Source organism: Branchiostoma belcheri, unplaced genomic scaffold (genome assembly GCF_001625305.1).
Source record: "Branchiostoma belcheri isolate BF01 breed outbred unplaced genomic scaffold, Haploidv18h27 scaffold78, whole genome shotgun sequence".
NCBI classification, from domain to species: Eukaryota; Metazoa; Chordata; class Leptocardii; order Amphioxiformes; family Branchiostomatidae; genus Branchiostoma; species Branchiostoma belcheri.
Genome location: NW_017804442.1, coordinates 191,811 through 214,535, shown reverse-complemented (window position 1 = coordinate 214,535; position 22,725 = coordinate 191,811). Strand labels below are relative to the sequence as shown.

At 42.2% G+C, this 22,725-nt stretch overlaps 2 protein-coding genes across 2 annotated transcripts; both read left to right on the top strand.

Annotated features, from left to right (window-relative positions):
• The first annotated feature begins 10 nt into the window (after positions 1-10).
• Positions 11-9,405, top strand: LOC109485724 (tankyrase-1-like). Its single transcript, XM_019789389.1, has 8 exons — positions 11-211; positions 1,074-1,240; positions 4,313-4,419; positions 4,970-5,113; positions 5,648-5,783; positions 6,384-6,628; positions 7,888-7,973; positions 8,408-9,405. Exons 1-8 carry the CDS (start codon positions 114-116, stop codon positions 8,673-8,675), a joined length of 1,251 nt encoding a protein of 416 aa, XP_019644948.1. The 5' UTR covers positions 11-113; the 3' UTR covers positions 8,676-9,405.
• Positions 9,406-12,089: 2,684 nt separating this feature from the next.
• On the top strand, positions 12,090-22,331 carry LOC109485813 (cytochrome P450 3A24-like). Its single transcript, XM_019789494.1, has 13 exons — positions 12,090-12,255; positions 13,620-13,713; positions 14,232-14,284; positions 14,753-14,849; positions 15,333-15,449; positions 15,788-15,876; positions 16,371-16,519; positions 17,123-17,253; positions 17,989-18,234; positions 18,671-18,759; positions 19,253-19,390; positions 20,022-20,184; positions 21,212-22,331. The coding sequence occupies exons 1-13, from the start codon at positions 12,188-12,190 to the stop codon at positions 21,287-21,289; spliced, it is 1,512 nt and encodes a 503-aa protein (XP_019645053.1). The 5' UTR covers positions 12,090-12,187; the 3' UTR covers positions 21,290-22,331.
• The last annotated feature ends 394 nt before the right edge of the window (positions 22,332-22,725 follow it).

The window sequence follows — 22,725 nt, the reverse complement described above, 5'->3', positions numbered from 1 at the left end:
CTACCACACAGAGAAAGTGTACGGTACAAAACAGTGAAGCCAAAGAGGGTAAAATTTTGTCCTTTTTTTACCGGTTTTGTTTCGAGTTTTTGTAAGAGAAACACGAGAGAACCATGGCGCAAGGTTTCGGCGAAAGAATGAAGATGCTTAGGCTAGCAGAGGACGTTCTGGAAGCGATGAAGAAAAGTGTAGAAGAAAACTGTGAAAAGAGGTATGGTTTTAGAAAGTGAATATCTTTACTTTATATAGGCCTTGGTCAAGTTTTATTAATAGTTTTGACGTATACTTTACCTACGCATGCATACCCGTGTCACATGCATACATTTGTAATGGTATGATCCTTCTCTCTTCCACCAATTTGTTGCATGCAGAAAAGAATTAGAAACCTGTTAATTGCCCCCCCCCCCAACATGAACAAAGAGTGTACTGCTAATAATTTCTGCATTTCTGTGCTACGTGCTTCAATTTGGCTTTATGAGGAATTAAGATTAATGCATGTATTACTTAGGAAAATCTAGCTCTAAACCTGCTCAATAGACCCATCAACAGACACATCACATGATATACGTGAACCAGCTAAGATAGAAATTAGATGGTTGTTGCAGTGTATAGGAAGAAATATAGAGGTGTGTGTTAGTGTGTGTGTGTGTGTGTGTGTGTGTACAAATGTGTGTGTGTGTGTGTGAGAGTGAATGAGTGAGTGAGTGTATGAGTGAGTGAGTGGGTGAGTGAGTGAGTGAGTGAGTGAGTGTGCGTGAGTGAGTGAGTGAGTGAGTGAGTGAGTGAGTGAGTGAGTGAGTGTGTGTGCGTGAGTGAGTGTCTGTGTGTGAATGGGTCAAACTGTGTGGGTGTGAGTGGGTGTATCAGTCAGCCAGTCAGTGTGAAAGTTTGAATGAGATAACTACAACATCAAAGCCTTGATTTTCCCAGTGACAAGAAGAGGAATCTGACAGAGCTTGTGTGAGTGAATGAGTGACTCAATGAATGAGTGAATGAATGGGTGTAAATGAGCTACAATACTGTATTGTAACAATACTTTACATGTACAACATTTGAACCCTCAATTTTGCTAGTGACAAGGAGAGGAACCTGACAGAGTTTGACGGCCTGCTGAAGGAGACATCAGGAGAGAAGCAGTTTTGTGAGTCTGCCGGGTACGTGCTTCACCACGCTGCCTACCACAACCTTCCCGCCTGGGGGGAGAGGCTCCTCAAACATGGCGCCAAGGTCAACTATCAAGGTCAGTAGTACAGCTAAAGATGGCAGTGAGAGATTGTGTTACTAGCACAGGCTAAGACTAGTAAGAGTAAGAAGGAGAGAAGCAGCTCTGTGAGTCTGCCGGGTACGTGCTTCACCACGCTGCCTACCACAACCTGCCCGCCTGGGGGGAGAGGCTGCTCAAACATGGCGCCAAGGTCAACTATCAAGGTCAGAAGACAACAAAAAAAACTTTATCTGTACATACTAAGTGAACTTTATTTACCCTCAGGTTCAAAGCAGTAGTTTAGGCTTCTTTTTGACATGTCTTTATGAATCTTCATGATCAGGCTCTTTTTTGGGAGAGGCTCCTCAAAAATGGTGCCAAGGTCAGAAGACAAGTCAACCATCTTTATCTGTATCATCATCATCATCGGTCGACCGTATTGGTCGGGGTTATACCGCCCCTTATCATTATGACATACCCTTTCGTTAATACAAGACGGGGTTCGCCAGGTCTCCGTCCGGGTGATGATGTAATCACCATGTGTGGCTGATACGGAACAGAGGTTTGCCAGGCCTCCATTCGGGTGATTTGAAGTGAATCACCAACTCCTTACAGTAGTGTTTGTACCATCGCACACCGGGGCATGCCCCTACTCTTTTTCGAAAGGTGTGGTGGGTTCTTTAACGTGCCTGGGGTGTGGCTCTCCCCAAACATGGGACCTCCATTTTACATCCTATCCGAGGGACGTCCATTGCCAAAGCTAGTTACTCATTTCCACCTGAGTGAAGTGAGGAATGTCGTCTTAAGTGCCTTTCCCAAGGGCACAACATCGGTGACAAGGTGGGGTTCGAACCCACGACCTCTGGGGTGTGAGCCGACCGCGCTACCGATGGCACCACAAGACCCCACATTAGTCACACTTTATCTGTATAAGTTAACCGGACTGTTAAATTATTTTTACCCTCAGGCTCAAAGCAGAAGTTTAGGCTTCTGCGCTGTTTTCGACATGTTTTTAGGAATCTTAATCAGGCTCTTTTTTTGGGGGGGGGGAAAGGCTTCTCAAACATGGCACCAAGGTCAAATACATACGTATCTGTCTATGTCGATGAAGGTTAGACATCCAGTTAAGATATGCCAAAAAGCATGCGCAGTTACTCAAGCAACTGGGTATGATTTTCCATCATATCCAGTTGCTTGAGTAACTGCTTTTTGGCACGAATATCTGTCTGTCTGGCAGTGAGAGATTGCGTTACTAGCACAGGCTAAGAAACAGTTCTGTGAGTCTGCCGGGTACGTCCTGCAGCACGCTGCCTACCACAACCTTCCCGCCTGGGGCAGTTGTGGTCAGACAACAGTTAAGTGGCACGAATGCCTCAAATTTACAAATGCCTCAAATTTACCTTGAGGGCAAGTTAACTTAACAGTCAAAATGCCTTCCTGCAGCCTGGGACTAGTGGGAGGAAGTGACTATAATGAAGACACAACTTTTATAATACAAATGGACCATTCCTACACATGTATAACAGGGCTGGAAATACTGGGTGCATGTACACCTTGGTCCACCCAAATTTGGAGCAGTGCACCCAATGTTTTTCTGTGGGTGCACCAGAGTAGCCAAATATTTTCGTAGATTTATTCCTATAAATAAATTTTCGATCCCTGTATAACAATACCTTTTCCTAAGCCACAAATTAAGCTGTTCTGATGCATAACATACAGTTTACACAGCATGTACATGTGGTAACCATAGGTTTAAGCATGTATGTTGCACCAAACAGCCTCATCTGCCAGGTTAGTAATTCAGACATGTAACATCAGCATGGTAACTGATCCTGAAGCATTAGCCTGAGTAGTTTTGTTAGCAACACCAAAATGCAACTTGACTGTTTGTCGGTTACAAGGGACAATATTCAATCAGCTTACTACTATACTAGTACTAGTAAGTCGGTGTAATCTAATTGTCTTTGGTTCTCAGGCATTTTTAACCTTCTTCCTGCTGTCCCACCCCATAACCAATTATTTACATACGTATGTACATTGTGTACTCTAGAGTATACAAATTTGGCACAAAATGGCTACGATAGTACAATGTACCTTAGCAGGCTGAAGGTTAAGGAATGATATTGAAAGAGGGCAACATGAAACAAAAGGTTGGGAAGAAAACTTGTACAAATGTATCTGATTATACACGCTTTAAAATTAAGTGTGTCCTAACTTTTACCCCACCCTGCTAATATTTAAGCCCCTTTTCTACTAGACAATCAGAGCAAGAATAAGAGAAACTTGATTTGTGTGAACCTTGCTTTTATAATTGGAACACCATGCATGATGTAAAAGTATGATTTAAAAGGCAACAAGACATACAAAATGTAGAAGACTAGTCTTGTTCTTTATCTGTGAAATTCATCTAGCGACATGTCAAATGTGTGGGTGTTCAGAAGTCGCTTAGTCAGTCAGTGGAAAGGGGGTGTAATGATTAGTGAAAAAGCAAATCTTCCACACGTCTGGACACAAAGAACAGAGTTATACACACTGTATGTACACATTCAAAGCACTGTGGAGCTCTCTGTCACAAATACAATAAACAATGGACCACTGTGGACTGTATTTGCATTTTAAGAAAACTTAGTAAATATACATGTATAATCCTGTGGTTGAATGGATCTGTCAGCTTATGAAGGCCCCAAACTGACAAAATATTATGTGGTTCAGCTTCAAGTATAAATCACTATTTCAATGGCCACCTCCTAGTATAATAGAGAGTCTTATAGTTGTTATACAATGACATGAAGATAATTTGACTGTGGATATGTTTGTTCACATTACAATAGTCCTGTTCAGACCTCCCAGCACAGAGCTGTACAGAGAACAGGGCACACACGCATGTCAAGCAAACAAACAGACAAACACCAATTTTAAAAAATCTCTATACAATGTACATAAAGGTAATGACTAAGATCTGAATTCTGATGTATTTTTGTAGAACCAGAAAAGTAAGACACCCCCCTGCACAGAGCTGTAGAGAAGATAATAATCATAACACAAGCAAACAAACAGACAAACACTATTATAACAAAACCTCTCAAGATCTGATGTTATTTTTTCCAGAACCAGAGAAAGAGGACACCCCCCTTCACAGAGCTGTGGAGAATGGAAATCTGGAGATGGTGGACCTGCTTATCAAGTATGGAGCTGACATCAACATGCTGAACAAAGTACGTAGGGATGTTCTGTATTTCTATATGTATGCACCCGTCAAGGGAAATAGATAATGTTTTCTGATGTAATGTTTTCTGTTTTCTACTATGTTTTGATGTTTCTATGTCCTCAAGAATACAGTGTTTCAAATGTTGCAACTATAATTATTATGAATAGAAAGGTTCACACAAAAAAGAATTTTGGGTTCAAGACAGCTTGTCATCATGAATTGTGTGATTGTGTAGCATGTGTAATCCACTGGTTAGAGTTCAAATCCCAGCTGTGTCACTCACCCAACATGCAATGGGGATTTTTAAATTTTCCACTTTTTTCTCTTGACAGGAAGATACAGCTCCAATCCAATGTAGCAGTGTCCAGACACGGCCTGTCTGGCTGATTATCACCTGGAGTCCTACATCCTGTATGCACTTAACATACATCATGACATACATGTACACTCTTGTCGGGACCAATGGAGGATAAGATTTCCTGTAGAGAATTACATTACTGTTTACTTGACTGTATTCCTTTTTTACTAACTTTTTTTACTATACATTGTATTTACAGGAAGGTACAGCTCCCATCCATGTAGCAGTGTCCAGACACGGCCTGCACGGCTGTCTGCAGAGCCTGATATCTGCCGGCGCTGACCTACAGCTGATCGAGACCAGCTCAGAACTCAGCCCACTGGGGAAGGCTCTGGATGAGTGGGTGGGTAAAGTGTCTTGACTTCTAAACTGTTAGCATACATACTTACTAGACAACAGCTTGTTTAGGACCACACAAATTCCATTATAGGCTTGTACCTAAACCCATTTGCGTGTACCTTTACTTGAAGTTTGTCAGGGTACAAAAAAAGACAGCTACATGTTTACTCCAAAATGATTGGCCAAACCTGTTTAGATACAGGTACAGCTTAGGGCCTGTACCGAGGGCCTGTGTATATGTACCTGTACCTAAATTTGTTCACTAGTAGTAGGTGCACACTTCTGACCTGTCTATGAACCTGTCTCCACCAGGTGGTCAGCCCCATTCCACCTGTCTAACAATAAAAAGACAGTTGGCTACATGTAAGTAGACTGGATACCATCCTGGTTCGACAGCGGACGTAAACTAACCAGGATGGTACCCAGCCTAACATGTACATTTAGGTCTAACCTCCCCCGGTTTGTTCAGCCCCACAATTTTTAGAGAATACAAATGTTATTTAAATGTTATACATGTATATCAACATGGTTACCCCAGGTAGTGCAGCCCCACCCCACCAACAACCTGCAGCAGATCCGGCAGCTGCTGCAGGCCGGCTGTGACATCACCAAGATCGAGAAGGAACCCGGAGATGCCACTGCCTTCTCCTTCATCCTTACTGAGATGTCTCGAGGTTGGGATATTTGATTATTTAATTAACTTCATTAGGTTTCCTACAATAGAATACATATATTCGTTATCACCTGGGTTTCCAGCATGACGGGCAAACAACATCAATGCCAACATTCAGATTTTCGAAAGCAGGTCCAGTATCAAGTATTTAGTACATATACAATTTACAGAAAAGCGTACACTACATATATATGTATACAATGAGCTTTAGCTTGAAATTTGTTTGAATGCAGATTGTATGGTAATTTAGTACATGATGCCATTTTTGCTTAGCACTCAGCATTTGGGAAAGGATATGGGAGTCAAAGATGCACCACTACCAGTAGACTGCTGTCATTACACAATTGTGTGGCCCAAGGGCTACAGAAACAGAGATGCCCCATAGGTGTGGGAAGGAACTTAAACTAAGTTTTTCAACTGTATCCCACAGGTCAACTCGAGGTCGATACTGCATACAAGCTCGTAGAACTGCTCCTAGAACACGGGATGGATCCAGACGCCACCGACACTGAGTTCTTCACCCTCCTGTACTACTCCACACTCTAATACACAAATGCTAAGTTAAAATGTTTAAACTTAACTATTTTACCATGTCCCACAGGTCAACTCGAAGTTGATGCAGCATACAAACTGGTTGAGCTTCTGCTTGAACATGGGATGGACCCAGACGCGACCGATACAGAGTTCTTCACCCTCCTATACTACTCCACGCTCGGTCTGGACGACTACTTCCCGCTGGTGCGCCTGCTGCTGAACTACGGCGCAGATCCGCTCATCAACACGTCGCTGAGGGCAGCCAAGTACGAGTGGATCGTCGTGGCACTGCTGGACTGTACATCAGACCAGGTAATTGACTACTAGTAGTGTGTAGAACAACCTTTTTCAGGTAGATGTGCAAAGGTGGGGTGTAGCAGATGTGATATAGCCAGCTTGTCTGTATCTGTGTCTGTATACATTGTAGCTATAGCCAGTATAACCGCACAGCACACACCGGCTTCACAGGCACGGCACAGCAGCAGCGAGCTACATTACACCAAGCAACTTGTCACACCTAGACTTTGCACATCTGTAGCTTGAAGGTATCTAGAGATGGTGTCCCTACAGTACTTGGTGGTAGACAGTGAAGAAATTTACGCTTTACGATTTCTAGTTACCTCCATGAAAAATGGAGGTATTGTTTTTGGCGGCGTCTGTCTGTGTGTCTGTGTGTCTGTGTGTCTGTGTGTGTTTCCGCAACTTTGTAGTCAGCATAACTTCATAACGCCGTTATGGATTGTGATGATATTTGGTATGATGATAAGTCTTAGGAAGACAAAGGTCAAGGTCAAATATGGGCCTCCTGGTGGATGACCTTGGTACTGCAGCAGAACTTCCGGTTTTTCTATCTTTGGTCCTGAACATGCTATGGTCTTGAATTTTTGGTGACAGATAGCTTTTCCTGTCAGGAATAAGTGGTGTGGGTTTGGTCCCCCTAGCAGCTTGTTCAGGAACTGCAGGGAACTTTCGGGCGAAATCTTTGAAAGCCAATAAGTCCAGATAGGAACAGCGTATTTTCATCATTTTTGGTGTGTAGGTATCTGACAGAGAGATGTACATAATTAACTGCAAATTATGCAAATGAGGACTTTATTTGCATAATTAATGAGGAAATTCTATAATTACAGTGTTTTACATTATAGAACCTTCATACATGTAATGTATGTAATCTATGGCAGATGAAACATCAACAGATACTAATTATGCAAATGATGACCTAATTTGCATAATTAATGCAAAAAATATATGATTTCTCAATGGTGAATGATGGGAATGTCATACTTGGGACATCTTTAAGTTAATCAAAAGTTAACATCACGACGCATATATTATGTTAATGCAGAGGTCATTTGCGTAATTAAAGAAGAAATTTACATTTACATATCAAGCTCATATTTCATGGAGGTATGAGATCTCGGAACTCTTGTTCTAGATTTGAACAGCTCAACCTTTTTTTGATAACTCTTTACTTGAAGGCATGACTGTTTCTTGTTCTTTTCTGAGCTGGTATCAGATACTTAGTGGTTGGTACGTCCACCAGTTCATTAGACATTTTGTGCATCATGCAGGTAACAGACAATGCAGACATGAGGGACTTTGGTCCGGCCAGAAGGATGCTGCAACTGCTCATCGATGGAGTCGACAGGTTCAAGTGGTGAGAAATAAGGAATGACTACAAAAAATAACATATTTAACATTATAACATGAGAAGAAATAAGGTCCCATTCCACTCCTTGCAGATTATAGGGATGGTGCCCATCTCCATTTCTGTAGCCCTTGGGCCACACAGTTGTGCAAGGCACTACAGCAGGGGGCTAGTCCACTGGTAGTGGTGTGTGTTTGACCTTCCCACACATCTTTCTCATATGTGCTGAGTGCTAAGCAGAGAAAGCAGTGTGTACCATTTTTGTAGTCTTTGGTATGACCCAGCCGGGGTTTGGACTCACGAACCGCTTGTGAGCACTTAACCCGATTGAGCTTTTGCACTGGTCAACATTATAACGTAGCATAGTATAAAAGTATAAGTATAAAAGAAGTATCTTAGAACTACCTTTACCCTTACCTTTTTTGTGTGTTTTTTTCCACCAGGTGTGAGGAGATGGAGAAGAAGCTGGAAGGGATGAAGGAGGAATTTTTCAGCGAGAACACAGAAGACGATTCGGAGATGGCGGAGAGCAAAGACGCTCTGGTCAAGCTCTGCGATTGGCTAAGGATGGCGGGACAGAATCCTCGAGAGCTGAAACATCTCGCAAGATGCCAGGTCAGGAAGACACTGGGAAGGAGCGGCATCTTTAAGGGAGTTCGGGGCCTTAACCTGCAGGAAGACATCAGCAGCTACCTACTTATAAAGTCTTGAGGAAGTTTAGAAGCTTCTCAAGTTGTTTATTTTACAACCTGGAAATGTCTTACGGACATTTAATGGGTGACTAAATCTGTATGTGGGAGAAATGAGATAATGTCAGGTAAGGATGACAAGTGTTTAAGTGAAATGTTAAAAATTTTTTTATTTTCAAAGCTGGGAATGTGTTATGGTCCAAGAGTGCCCTCATTTGCTTCCACTGCAGGATGGTTGTACATGGAACTTGTATGTGTGGGAGAAATGGTGAGATGGAATGACTTGTACTGTAGCCTGGTTACCAAACCTATTATACATGTAGCTCCCGAGTCCTACAGCCTCTCCACAAATAGTAGGACTCGGGAGCTATAATAGGTTTGGCAACCAGGCTAAATTTTTATTTCAAATGCTAAGAAAGTGTTATGGTCCAAGCGTATTCACATTTGATTCCACTACAGGATGCCTGTAACTTGTATGTGTGGCAGAAATGAGGTTTGGTGAGTTAAAATGACTTGTATTGAGTTCTACTAAGCTGAGAAAGTGTTCTGGTCCAAGCATTTCCACATTTGATGGGTGACCCTAACCCATATATGTGGTACAAATGATACCTGGTCAGTAAAAGATGACTTTTATTGAGGTGAAACTATTTAAAATGTTCATTTTCAAAGCTGGGAATTTGTTAATATGGTCCAAGAGTTTCAATGTGATGCCACTTTAGTATAGGGTGACTAAAATCTGTATATGTGACAGAAATGAGGTCAAGGTTAAAATAACCTGTTCTGATGTCAAATGTTTTCGAATTTTATTTTACAAGATGGAACTGTGTTATAGTCCAAGAGTATCCAGGTGGTGTGATATTTAACACTACAGGGTGACTATGGCCAGTATGTGTAGTAGAAATGAGGCCTGGTGACATGACAAGTATCATTCTAACGTAAAAAGTATCAAAGGAAGACAGGCAAAGGCTAAAAAGAGATAGACGATTGGGAATTTTTATTGCTGTCATGGACACCTTTGTACTGATTGTCAGATTGTCAAAGTTTTTTATGTTGTTACGGAGCAATATTATAGTTAGCCTAATCATTGTAAGGGTCACATAAATACACAGGAATTTTCTATATAACCAAATATTTGCACACAGCAAATAAGTGTGATATACATGTAGATTTAACTCAATTTGATAAGATTTATCTCAATACAATACAATAATACCGGGTGCTTATTGTTACATAATTGACCAAATAACAGCTCACCACAGAAAAGTAATACTGGGTATTTTGTTGATACAGTACTTCATTGACCAAATAGCAGATCGCCACAGAGAAATAATCAAGGTATTTTGTTAATACTTCATTGACCAAATAGCAGATCGCCACAGAGAAATGATACTGGGTATTTTGTTAATACTTCATTGACCAAATAGCATCAGACCACAGAGAAATAATACTGGGTATTTTGTTAATACTTCATTGACCAAATAGCAGCACACAACAAAGAGGTAAACATGTAATCTTATCTCGAAAGTTCATCTGTGTTGGTAGAAGTCATTATGAACAAGATTGAACTGTAATTGCCAACACAAAAAATTGTACTCACCCAAATGATCCACTGCTCACGGAGTCATGTGTGTTATCTGCATGATGTCACGGAAGTGGTGGATTGTTCATTCCTTGACAAAGACTGGAGTTGTACAGTCCAGTCCAGTTTCTTGTGTTGGCAATTACAGTTCAATGTTGTTCAGAAGGTAAACATGTAGCTAGCTTTTGGGTGAAAATTTTGCCAGACTGAGTGTTTCGTTAGGAAACCAAAGATGAGGCCATATCACTTAGTCATACTAACACTTGGACAGTTAACTGTTTGCAAGAGGATTAAATAGTGGTACAGTATAGACATGTCTTGATTTGTGCCTTCTGAGAAGGAAAGAATTTGATGTTGAATCTTGTGATAGAGCACTTGGGCTCAATAGGTGTTCAAGTCGTCAACCAAATGGACTGAAATGGCTAGTATAGTGAAAATTTCAAATTATAGGCTGAACATATTTTCAACGACTTATGAATATTCTTCAAATGATGGTGAATTAACAGCACAAATTTGATGCAAGATATGTGATATTATAGTGTATTAACTTTTAGTCCATTGTGACATTTGAATTATCGGATCTGTTTATACATACTTGTATTTGATTTTAGTTTAATCGGAATTGTAAAGAATTTTGAGTGCTGTACAGTGTACATGTAGGTAGGTTTTAAGCTGAGTGCAGTGAATTGTTGAGTTTTCATAGCAGCTACACATAATGTGTAATGCAGAGACCAAAACTTGTAGACCCTATAGCTAATATTATAGGGTTACAAATTTCAGTATACTAGTACTACCAGGAAAATAGATATTGAAAATCAGATATACATACACTACCTGAATTTTATTTCCGTATATGAGACATTTATTCTCCATTCCACTTTATAATATGTCACAAAATACAAGAAATAGCAGAAAATACATTCTTTACCTTGTCATAGTAGAACGTGTCTATCAGATATGCCAGTGTTATGAAGGAAAAGTTGAGTTTTTGTCAATTCATTTTCCAGGGGTCAAGCCAAAGACTAAATGACCAAAAGCACGCATCTTTGAGCTATCTGTATTATTGTAGTAATATGTATATGTGGTTGGAATGAAAAAAAAATACTCAACCAGATTATTTGAAGAGCCAGTTCTACAGTGAACATTCCTTCTTTGTAATTATCAGTGTTGAAACAAAAAGACTTGCTTCATTGTTGAAAGGTTTTTGCCAGTGTTGTTTGAAAATGTTTTGCACGTAAGTTAACAGATTTCTTCACTTGTACATGTAACACTCAGTGTTGCAGATGGCCTAGCAATAAAGATTATACTTATTTAGACTAAAAAGATGATGGTGATCTCATGCTCATTGTATGGTAACTGTACTTTGCGAAAAATAGGTTAATTTTGGAAAAAAATATATGGGGGTACATGTACGCTGTGTGTGCGTGCGTGTGTGTGTGTGTGTGTGAAAGTGTGTATGTGTGTGTGTGTGTTTGCATTTGTGTGTGAAAGTGTGTATGTGTGTGTGTGTGTGTGTGCATTTGTGTGAATTAATTGTGTGTGTGAATTAATGTGTGTCTGTGTGTGTATATGCGTGTGTTTCTTCAATTCTCAACATGCACATCATGCCATACACGAAAATGTTCACTTCTGCTATTTTGTGTGCGAGCAAAAAAGCGAAAGTTCAAGTTACACTAAATAAATGTTTGGACGAAGTCTCACAACCTATCGGTCGTTCATGACGACATACAATAAATTTCTGCACTGACAGAAAAGCAAACAGGTAGTTCAACCAGCAGGTCGTTCACCCGGCCAAGCAAACACGATTTGCATAAAGACCTGTTTACCAGGTCCATATAAGGTGCGCAGGTGGCGGTCTTAAGTAGGTCAGAGGTCGAGAGGGACGACGCCAGCATTCAGAGTTGCGAGGTGAAAACTGTTGTTGTCGTCCGTATTTTGCGCACAAAGTGACCACCATGTTGGAACTCCTGCCTTTCTCCACTACCTGGGTGCTGGTGGGACTGTGTGTGGTCCTGTTATACCTGTGAGTACCTTCGTAACGCCTTTGATATTCAGTCATGGTGACTTGACTTCGCTGCAGCTTAAATACGTTATGTTATGTAAGTAGAGTTAAGCCACCAAACAAAGCGGTCGACCCCAGCCTTATATCGTGTGTGTATGGATGTTGCCTTCTTCAATGTATTGACCATGGTACCCTACGTAACAGTACTGATTCATATCAGCCCTACAGCTTCCAGAACAGTCTCATTATAAGAATGGCAGCTCAAATACGTTATGTTATTATGTTATGTAAATGGTGGTAAGGCACTGAACACAAAACGTTCTACTCCAACCTTATATGGCATCCTTCAGTCAATATTGACCATGATAAAGTCCTGAATAACTTATTACAGCAGAGCTTCAGCAACTAGAATCTCATATGAAATCTTACATAAGTCTAACAATACATGGAACAGCAATGTTACTACTAGACTTTAATGCTCATGAACTGTATAAGCGAGGGCAAAATGGTTGTTTCGAGATCCTTATTTACCAGCAGTGCTCTGGTGCAACCCATTGAAGGTAGCCTAGGACCGAAGCATTGTGTCCTAGTACCGAGGCATTGTATAATAATACAATGGCTCGGTCCTAGGCTACCTCCAATGGGTTGCACTATCATGATAGTCCTTCGTCATCGAAGAAGACTCTAAGTGTCCTCGTTCACGGGGGTGTGACCTCATATGGCTTCTCCAAAGTCCAAAGCTTGAGGCACAAAGCCGTCCGTACTTCAGGCATTGGTGATCTGTTTGTCAGAACTGCTGATGTCGCTGCTTTGTGTCGTCTGACTCTTGCAGCATTAAGACGCTGCCTCCTATCCTCTTCAAAGGCTGCAGTGACTCGAGATGAGTGCCCTATAGATGGGTTGCACTATGGCACTAGGTAAATCAGGATCTCGCAACGACCATTTTGCCCCCGCTTTAATATTTACATGGCCTCACTGGCAAATACCACTCCCATGCTACCCAAGTCAAATATACCGAAGGAAAGGAGTTTGACATCCCAAATGTTGTCCAAGTCGCAACTACGCAGGGCCCCTCCCCCCGAAGAAGAAGGAAGGTCTCCCGTGCTCTTATGCAGAGCGTAGGGTGGTGCCCATCTCCATCCGTAACCCTTGGGCGACCTACATTTGTGCAAGGCACTACAGCAGGGGGCTAGTCCGCTGGCAGTGCTGTGTGTTTGACCTTCCCACACTCTTTCTCGTATGTGCTGAGTGCTAAGCAAAGAAAGAAGTGTGTACCATTTTTAAAGTCCGAAGTTTGGTATGACCCAGCCGAGCTATTACACCTCCCCCCGCCTTACTCATATTTGGGATGGACTATTTACGTATGCTAACCTTACCCTCCGTAGGTATCTGGTGTGGCCCTTCTCGACATTCAAGAAGCTGGGCATTCCTGGCCCGAAACCGTACCCGCTGTTTGGAAACTACTTGGAGTACGGGAAGGTTGGTATCTTAAAACTCTTTTGACTCTGAACCTTACAGGTGGTCGTACAATTTTCATCAGACTGTGACGGAAACAACCACCGAAAAGGCTATAAGAAAGTAGCCTCCATAGCTTGCCAAAAACTAGGGGTTTTGGGGGTCTTCAGGGTCTTTGGGATCCGCTATTTTCTGATTGCGTATAGACAACATAGCCGGTCTGGTTGAATTACCCCCGTTTTTTAGAACTGGGCTAATCAGAAAACAGCCGAAGACCACCAAACCCCCAGTTCTATAAGCCTGCTACGGAGGCTAATCAGAAAACAGCCGAAGACCACCGGTACCAAATAAACCCCCAGTTCTATAAACCTGCTACGGAGGCTAATAAGAAAGCCTTATCCGCAACACGCTTAGACAGCCAGATTTCGCACACATGCCCGAGTGAAACGACTATTCCAAGAATGCATTTAGCTACATGATTGTTGAAGAGCTCTTTACCTATTGGTGAGTGTAATCTTTTCCTCATTGTCTGAATTACCCAGGGAGCCCACCTGTTTGACAAGGAATGCTACGAGAAGTACAACAAAGTCTTTGGGTAAGTAAGTGTATAATACAGACAGATAGATATATTAGATAGATGTAAATGTAGATATCTATATAGATATACATCATAAATATATACTCTTTATGCATAAATATTTGGCTCATTAGAGGTGGTGGGGCATTTGCATATCAATGAGGCTCCAGGGTTGTGCGACCCCTCCGACGGACATAGATGTATTTTTTTTAATTCCAACATGTAATCACAAGACGTGTTGACGGCACACTCAAGTTTTTTCCAACTTATATTAATGCCGCTACCAACACAGGGGACAATACAATACTCATTTTCACCTGAGCGAAGTGAGGAAAGTCGTGTAAAGTGCCTTTCCCAAGGACACAAGATCGGTGGCATGTCAGGACTCGAACCCGGGACCTCTTTGTTCCGAGTCAAGCCCTCTGCTGATCCCACTGATACATGTACTACCACTGCTATAGGAGTCTGAAGATATTGTCATTACAGGTATTTCGAAGGGAGAACACCAAATCTGATGGTGGGTGACTTGGAACTCGTCAAGGATATCACAGTGAAGGAGATCAACAAGTTTACCAACCGACGGGTGAGTTACTAACGTGCAGGTAAATACTACTCAGGGCTGGTCCAGCTTATACCAAAGCAGATCCTAGTAAGCAGATCCAACGGTGGTAAGGCAGTAAACATAATTGGCCAAGCACTACGTGACCGAAAAAAATAGCCATCATGTGGATCTGGTTGGAGGTCATAATTACGGCGGAAAGGACGCGGCAACATACGTCGTAGATAGTACTAGTTGCACCTGTGCTGCAAGGCGATGTGAACCAGTCAGAATTGCCCTGAGGATGGTGACAGACGGTCACTGAAACGTCGGTTGAATAGAAGACTTGGTTGTGTACAAAGAGTCTTTTCACTCAGTGTCTTACCAACCTGAAGGAACTATTCACCAGATTGATTTTGATTAATATAGCTATAGAATTTTTAGGCAGGATGTGACAGAAACGCTACCAATCTCTGACAAGTACTAGTATCATGCTACAGGTAAAATATCATATTGTCCAACGTGTAGGTGTTTGACGGCCAAGGCGAGATTTTCAGCCATGCCATGACCAGCCTGTTGGATGGAGATTGGAAACGCGTCCGGAGTGCCGTTACACCCACATTCAGCTCCGGAAAACTCAAGCAGGTATATGCTCACTCACACTCACTCACTATCCGGTTTCAATTTTAGATGTTAACTAAAAAGGGAACATTTGCAGAGCAAATGCATAATGTTTACCTTCGCACATGGTCTGCTCTGTTAATTCTTACTCAAACAAATTCATATAAATTATGTGCATGGTGACAGGAGTCTAAATACCTCCTGCGTTAAAATTGCAACATGTTAACGAACACGTACGCTTCTAGATACCGTGCAAAACTTGAACAAGGTTCTGGATGCAACAAACAGTCATAGAATGGAAAACTCAAATCAAAATCAAATCAGAATATTTGATACCGATGACTTTTTCTGTAACATCACAGATGGCGGTGCACATCGAGAGAGCTGCGGACGGCCTCGTGGCCAACCTTGCGGAGAAAAAGAAAGATGGAGTCGCTTTTGACATGAAAGAGTGAGTATCTTATCATGGAAGTTCATCCGCGTTGGTTGAAGTCATTAAAAAAACAAGTTTAAACTGTACTTTCCAACACAAGAAATCGGACTTGCCCACATTTTCGACTGTACAACTCTATCTAGTTTTTGTCCAGGACTTTGGAGACTTGTCAGAAAAGCAGCTTTATAAGTACGAACTAGCTTTTCTGACAACTTTCAAGTGTCACTGACGAAAGGTAGTGGATGCTACCTGAAACGTCTGACCGTTTCCAAAATCATATCTAGTTGCTTGAGTAGCTGCTTTTTGGCGAATGGAAGAATGATTGGAATCCCACTTCTGACACCATTTTGTGTTTCCGGTGCCACGTGCACCCATCCACAGAGTACTGACGAAAAATGCATTCAGGGAAAATTTAAAGCTCCCCCGGAAGTCTCTAATTTCCTGTGACTGGTGTTTATCTCTTGGATTTGCTATCTAGAAAGTTCTTACCATAAGACTTTCCCATTTACCAGTCTTTCTGGCGGCTTCACTATGGACGTGATCTCCAGTACTGGGTTCGGAGTGGAGGTGGACTCTCTACGCAACCCAAACCATCCTCTCGTCACCAGTGCCAAAAAGTTCTTCAGCTTCAACTTCTACGACCCTATGATCATAATCATTTGTGAGTAGCAGATTTTCACATTAGTCGTGTCTTATGCTGTCTGCGGTTAGTGCAGAAAATAATAAATTCGTTATGAATGATACAGATAATATAACACAAAATGCCCCTGCAGTTCCATAATGGACCGCTAGGGAGCATGCTTACAACACTTCTTTTGGACATGTTGACATCAAACGGTACCTGCCAAGGAAATGAAATGTATATATTCCGTACTCAAATTTAATGTTATGTGTATGTTATAATTTTTTATGTTATATGTATGTTGCATGTATGATAAGTGAACTCATTTATATTTATATATGTACTAATGGAGATCTTTTAAACAATAAACAATTAACCTTATTTAAAGATAAAACTTTTGATCCAACCAAGGAGGTTAAATTCCAAAACTAAAAGTTCTCTCACCTAGAGCTTTCGACCAGTCACTCTGGTCTTTCTCAGTAGACTGACCCAGTGATGCTTCATGGCACGTGGCTTCTCTGAAGTGTGACGTCAACACTGGGTCTAGGTGAGAGAACTTTTTGTGTTGGACCAAAAGTTTTGACTTTAAACATGTAACACAGATGAACTTTCATGATAACAATTAACCTTCTTTCCCTCTAGTTTTGTTCCCCTCTCTCGGCTGGCTCCTCGAGCGCCTAGGATATTCCCTGGTTAACGCACAGGCCACCAGATATTTCAGCGAAGCGGTCGACACGGCGATTAGCATGCGGGAGAACGATTCGAATGGCGCGGTAAGATCTCGTCGTAGAAAAAGATGTCCAGACTGTGCATGATGTACAAAAGGACTAATTAATTGGCGGACGTACCAACCACAAAGTATCTGATGCCAGCCCAGAAAAGAACAAGATATAGCCATGCCTTCAAATATCAACCAAGAATTGACGTGTTCAAAAACTCGTATCTTCCAAGAACTATCGTAGAGTGGAACTCGTTGCCCATTGCCAATTCGAATCCCACTTCTGACACCATGTTGTGTTTCCTGGCTCACTCACCTACATGGGTTTCAGCTTAATCGGTTATTGTTAGTGGTTTTTGTTCTATGTTCAATCCGGGAACCAAAGAGGTAGTCTAAGACAAGACAACTTGTTTCCACTGTAGACAAACCGATGTTGTCTACATCCATTTAAACCATAATCATTTTCAACCCTTTTTTTATACGTTTGGCGACTATAAACATTTATAAATTGTTAGAAAAGTTGTTAGAAAAGAAATATGCCTACTTGCCGAAAATAGAATTGTTCAAACATATTACGACATCCAAGCGCTACGATGTAAATGAAAAACTATGTAAATTTGTTCATACATGTTTCAAAAAGAGAGATCTTGTAGTTAGATCATGTAGATAGAGATGTACCACACAAATGTAACAATTGCTTCGTCTATTCTTGTAACCAAGTTATTTAACTTAGTGCGTTTGGCCCGTGTAGGGCGTGAATATGCAATAAAGTTCATTGTCATTGTTATAGAGACCAGTGGACCTCCTTCAGCTGATGCTTCAAGCTCACAACCAGGAACTGGACGGAAAAGTCCCCGAAGGCACCACCAAGAACGGCATCTCTTCGAAGGAGATCAAAGCAAATGCCATCCTCCTATGGGTGGCCGGATACGAGACTACAGCCAACACCCTGACCCTCACAGCCTACAATCTGGCTCTGAACCAGGAAGCGCAGGACAGAGTTATCGAGGAGGTGGATGCTGTCATTGAGAAGAGGGTGAGTTAAATCACGTTTACTTAGCAATCTCTAGGGCAACGGCAGGGGGGGGGGGTAGGTCTTTTTGTAGCTTTATCAAGATTTACCACATTTGTGGTAGGATTGACAAAATGGGTGGCTGTCACCTTTCCACGATGACAAGTCTGGAACAAGAATGGTTTGAAGCACTCATAGTTACTGTTGTTGACTTAAAAACTTCTTCTAATCCACAACAGGCCCAATGTTTTACCCCTGGGGAAGGCCCCGTGTAACTATTTCCTACTCGACTCGTGAAAATTTGTAGTAGCTTAAACGTTTGACACAATCATGTAGGTTGTTGACTCTGACTGTTGAACCTAAAGGTTCTAGATTCGAATCCCTGGCAAGCCCCGAGGTTGTGCCCTTGCAATAAGCATTTATGTATACAGATAACTGAATAAAAGTCTTCCATAATTAGGGGGCGCTGGACTACGAAGCTGTCAATGAGCTGCCGTACATGGAGATGTGTATCCAGGAGACCCTGAGGATGTTCCCTGCTGCTATGAGGTAGGGCAAGGCTTAGCTTGTTGTAACCAGAACCGTGTATTAACCAGACCCTATGCTCAGGCATGGATATAGATGGTACACGCAAATCCAGAACCGTGCCCGGGACAAATGTACGTTCATTGATACGCAGAGACTATCCAGAAAAGTCTTTACTCCTTATCTTATCCTAACTCGTTCAGGCATAGAATTACTAGACAAACGCATTTCTGGATATGATATGGTTTCTGTTTATGGTTTCTTAGAATCCTACTGAATTATCTTTTATGTTTGAAAGTTATGTGCAGAGTACAACATGACTAACCAGGTACTATTTGATAATTCGCTGTTTCAACTCAAACTTGTTACAAGATTAAGAGAAACAGGCAATGTTTTGGCGCCGCTGAAACGTTGCCACAGAATACAAGTGTTAACGCAGCAAACTATGAGCGGTTTTGTCTCGCTTTCCATAGCTTCATTTGTACGTGTTCTTACCGTAAATCTATTTCGTTGGCAGGTTTGACCGCGTCTGTAAGGAGGATACGGAGGTGAAGGGTCTGCACATACCAGCAGGAATGATCGTGAACGTTCCCGTGTACCCCATCCACTACGATCCCGACATCTGGCCGGAACCCGAGAAGTTCAAGCCTGAGAGGTTTGGAATTTCTCTTAACTTACAATGGGTGACCTATGTCTAATGCTAGTTTTCCTTAGCCGGGGTGCCATCCTCTGCACATGTTTTGTAGTTTCCTCCCACTCCCTAAGGTAGCCAAGAACATTAGGGAGCGGGCAGAAACTACGGAGGATGGTACCCAGGCTAATTATAAGTTTTCCTCTGTCATTCGAACCACATTGTCATGGGCAAACCAGAAGCCTCTGCCCTGCGTTCCGATTTCCGATGCCACCAGCTTGTAGACCAGTGTCTTTTTCCATCACGTTAAAATAAGCGAGTGGCTTTCTTTCAGGCCTCCCTTTGCCGTCTGATGCCTAGACCTCGGCACCGATTTGGACAATGCTTCGTTGTCATTTCTGAAACTTAGGTACACCTTTACACGGCTTTCCTCACTCCTCCCAGGTGTAAAATGGGTGCCTAACTTCGATTGTGTAGGCAAAAGCAGTGGCAGGGAAGAGATGTTCTCCGCCTTCCTATACCGTGCCCTAGACACAGTGGACTGCCCCTATGGCCTCAAAGGGGATCTTTACCTTACATATCCTTAGGTACGCAGTGGTAGTCTGGACTCTGGATCATGGAGTCAAGTAGGTGAGTAACTAAGTCTTTGTTCCAGGTTCAGTAAGGAAGAGAAGGAGGCCCGTGACCCGTACGCCTACCTGCCGTTCGGCTCCGGACCCAGGAACTGTGTGGGCATGCGTCTGGCCCAATTGGAACTCAGGTTCGCTCTGGCCAAAATCCTGCAGAAGTTCCGCTTCGTCACCTGCGACAAGACTGTGGTAAGTACAGATGTACAGATACTAATTAGCCTCCACCAGGCCTTCCTAAGGGGTTATGAAATTCAATATAGTTAGCATGGATGCCAGACTGTTCTCATGGCCATAGGCTGTAGGGACTTCCTTTTACACAACCACTTATGTCCCTTACATTGCTTACGTTTCGGTGTCTATCAGACCCCTTCCTAGAGCTTCCTTCCTTAGACTGGAGTTCTGCTTCTCGCCGCTATGTGTAGCCGATGTAGGTGGCGCTTTTGCGATGAGAAGCAGAACTCCAGTTGGGAGCTCTGAGGAAGGTGTCTGATAGACACCGACACTTAAGCAAGGGCAGAGACAAGAAAATCCTATGTTTGACTGACCTGATGAAAGTTTTTTTCGGATGTTCTCATGACCGTGAGAAGCCCAGGCTCTAACTGAGGAGTGTCTATGCTACAGTTTACCGTTGTTGGCCCTGAAGTCTAGCCTCTACCAGGCTACCAGGAGAAAACAGTTTGTCGCTCTCTATTTGGCCTATTTCTACTTTTTCCAGCCGCCTCCCGAAGCCTGGTAGAGGCTACCTGAAACCGAAGAGAAGCCTTTACACTGGCCTTGACAACAGTTTGGCACCCAGGCTAGTATACAGTAGCACAAATTGGGTCAATAATTGCCCAGGATAACATATTGCCCCTCACTTGCGTTGGCAAATATACAACAGGGCACACCTTGCCTTGACCTTTGTCAAGCTCACTGGTAGGTTGGTGGATTACTTAATAATAAGCCTGGGGGTGTACTTGAAATTTTATTGGGGGCACGTTGGCCCTAGAGCCAAGAAGCTGGCTTGTGTAGGCCCTGGAGCCGAGGAGCTGGCCTGTGTAGGCCCTGGAGCTGAGGAGCTGGCCTGTGTAGGCTCCAGAGCCAGAGAGCTGGTCTGTTTAGGCCCTGGAGCCGAGGAGCTGGCCTGACCTTATCAAGCCCTGGAAAGAGGGGGTTTAGACACATTTTTGAAAATAAAACATGAGCATGTAAACATGTTGATTTTTGTCCACTACAGATCCCTGTCCGCCTGCAGAACACCTTGGGCAACCAGATAGAGGGCGAGCTCATGCTGAAGGTGGAAGCTCGGAGTTGAGAAGTGAATCGTTCCGAGTTTAGCCTAAAGCCCCGGCCACATGCATCGTACGGTGTTTTTTTCACAACGAAATCGTACGCCATAGGTTTGAGAAGAAACGGATGGATCCTCAAAATTGCGTGAAATGGCTGGTTGGATGGAGGAATGATTTAAACCCCACTTCTGACACCAGTTTGATTTTTTAATTACTGCTCCCGTTTTTTTTATCAAACCCACGACAATTCGCACAATCGTTGCGTGGAATGATTGTTGTGGGTGTATCGTACGATGTATGTGACCGTGGCTTAAACAAACTGGGAACAACATACGTGTTTAGTGGTTTGACCTGTTGATTTCTGACAGTAGCGAGTGTTTGCTTTTGTGTTGAAGGTTGTTGAGTGTAGATTAGCGATAGGCGTTTTTGACTTATATAATGAATGGATGAATTTTATTGCTCAACAGTTTATAATGTGTAGGTACAATGCATGTTTTGAGGGTTGCTGAGTGTAGGTTAGTGAATGCGTTTTTGACTCATAATGCATGGATGGATTTATTGCTCGATAGCTGTAATGTATTGGTACAATGTATGGTAGCACTGATAGAACAATTGATACAATGATACTAACCCATTAAAACTATGGGAACATGAATATGGCCATAAATGGCATATTGGCATAATGTACGTTAAACGTTTCCATCTGTTACCATACATTTTCTCTTTTGTAAAGCCTTCAATATATATTGGTCTAAGTGCTATATTGATTTATATAATTAGATTTGAGATGTTTCTGTGTACTAGATTTACATGTGATCGTACTCTTCGTAATTTCGTCTTCATAATTTTCGTCCATCAATAGTTATGTTATTGATTCATAATTGGTTTGCGCACAACTGTAGGTATAGTTTTGTAAAATTATGAAGGAGCTCATTCCACACTTACCATGTTTTAGATCACGTTTCTTCCGTTTGTACTTTATATTGAGAGTCGTTAAACCTTTGTTGTTACCGCATACATATATTCTGTACTTAGGATGACGTTATCCACACATGTATTTAGCTTTGTTAGATCTTTAGTTGTAGAAGTCCATACAAAACTTCCTGTACTTTTTGTTGTGTCAATAAAGAATCTCTGCACAGTATCATAAAAATGTTTCAATCACTTTGTAACCTAATTACGTGAACTAAACAGTTACTAATTATTACACTAAGTAAACGATGTAGTCTAGCATGGACCCACGTCTAGATCTTTTGCCTGATATGAAAATCTATTGGCCACAAAAATAGCATCAATACCATAGCATGTCCGGTACAAAAGATACAAAAACCGGGAAACCTTCCGCAGTACTAATACCCCCATTCTACTTAGACGGCGCTACCCCCACGCTCCGACAATTTCAGGTCGCAAAGAGGGTGCAGTGAGAGCGCCGTCATAGATATGTGGGTCTTAAACCCTTGAT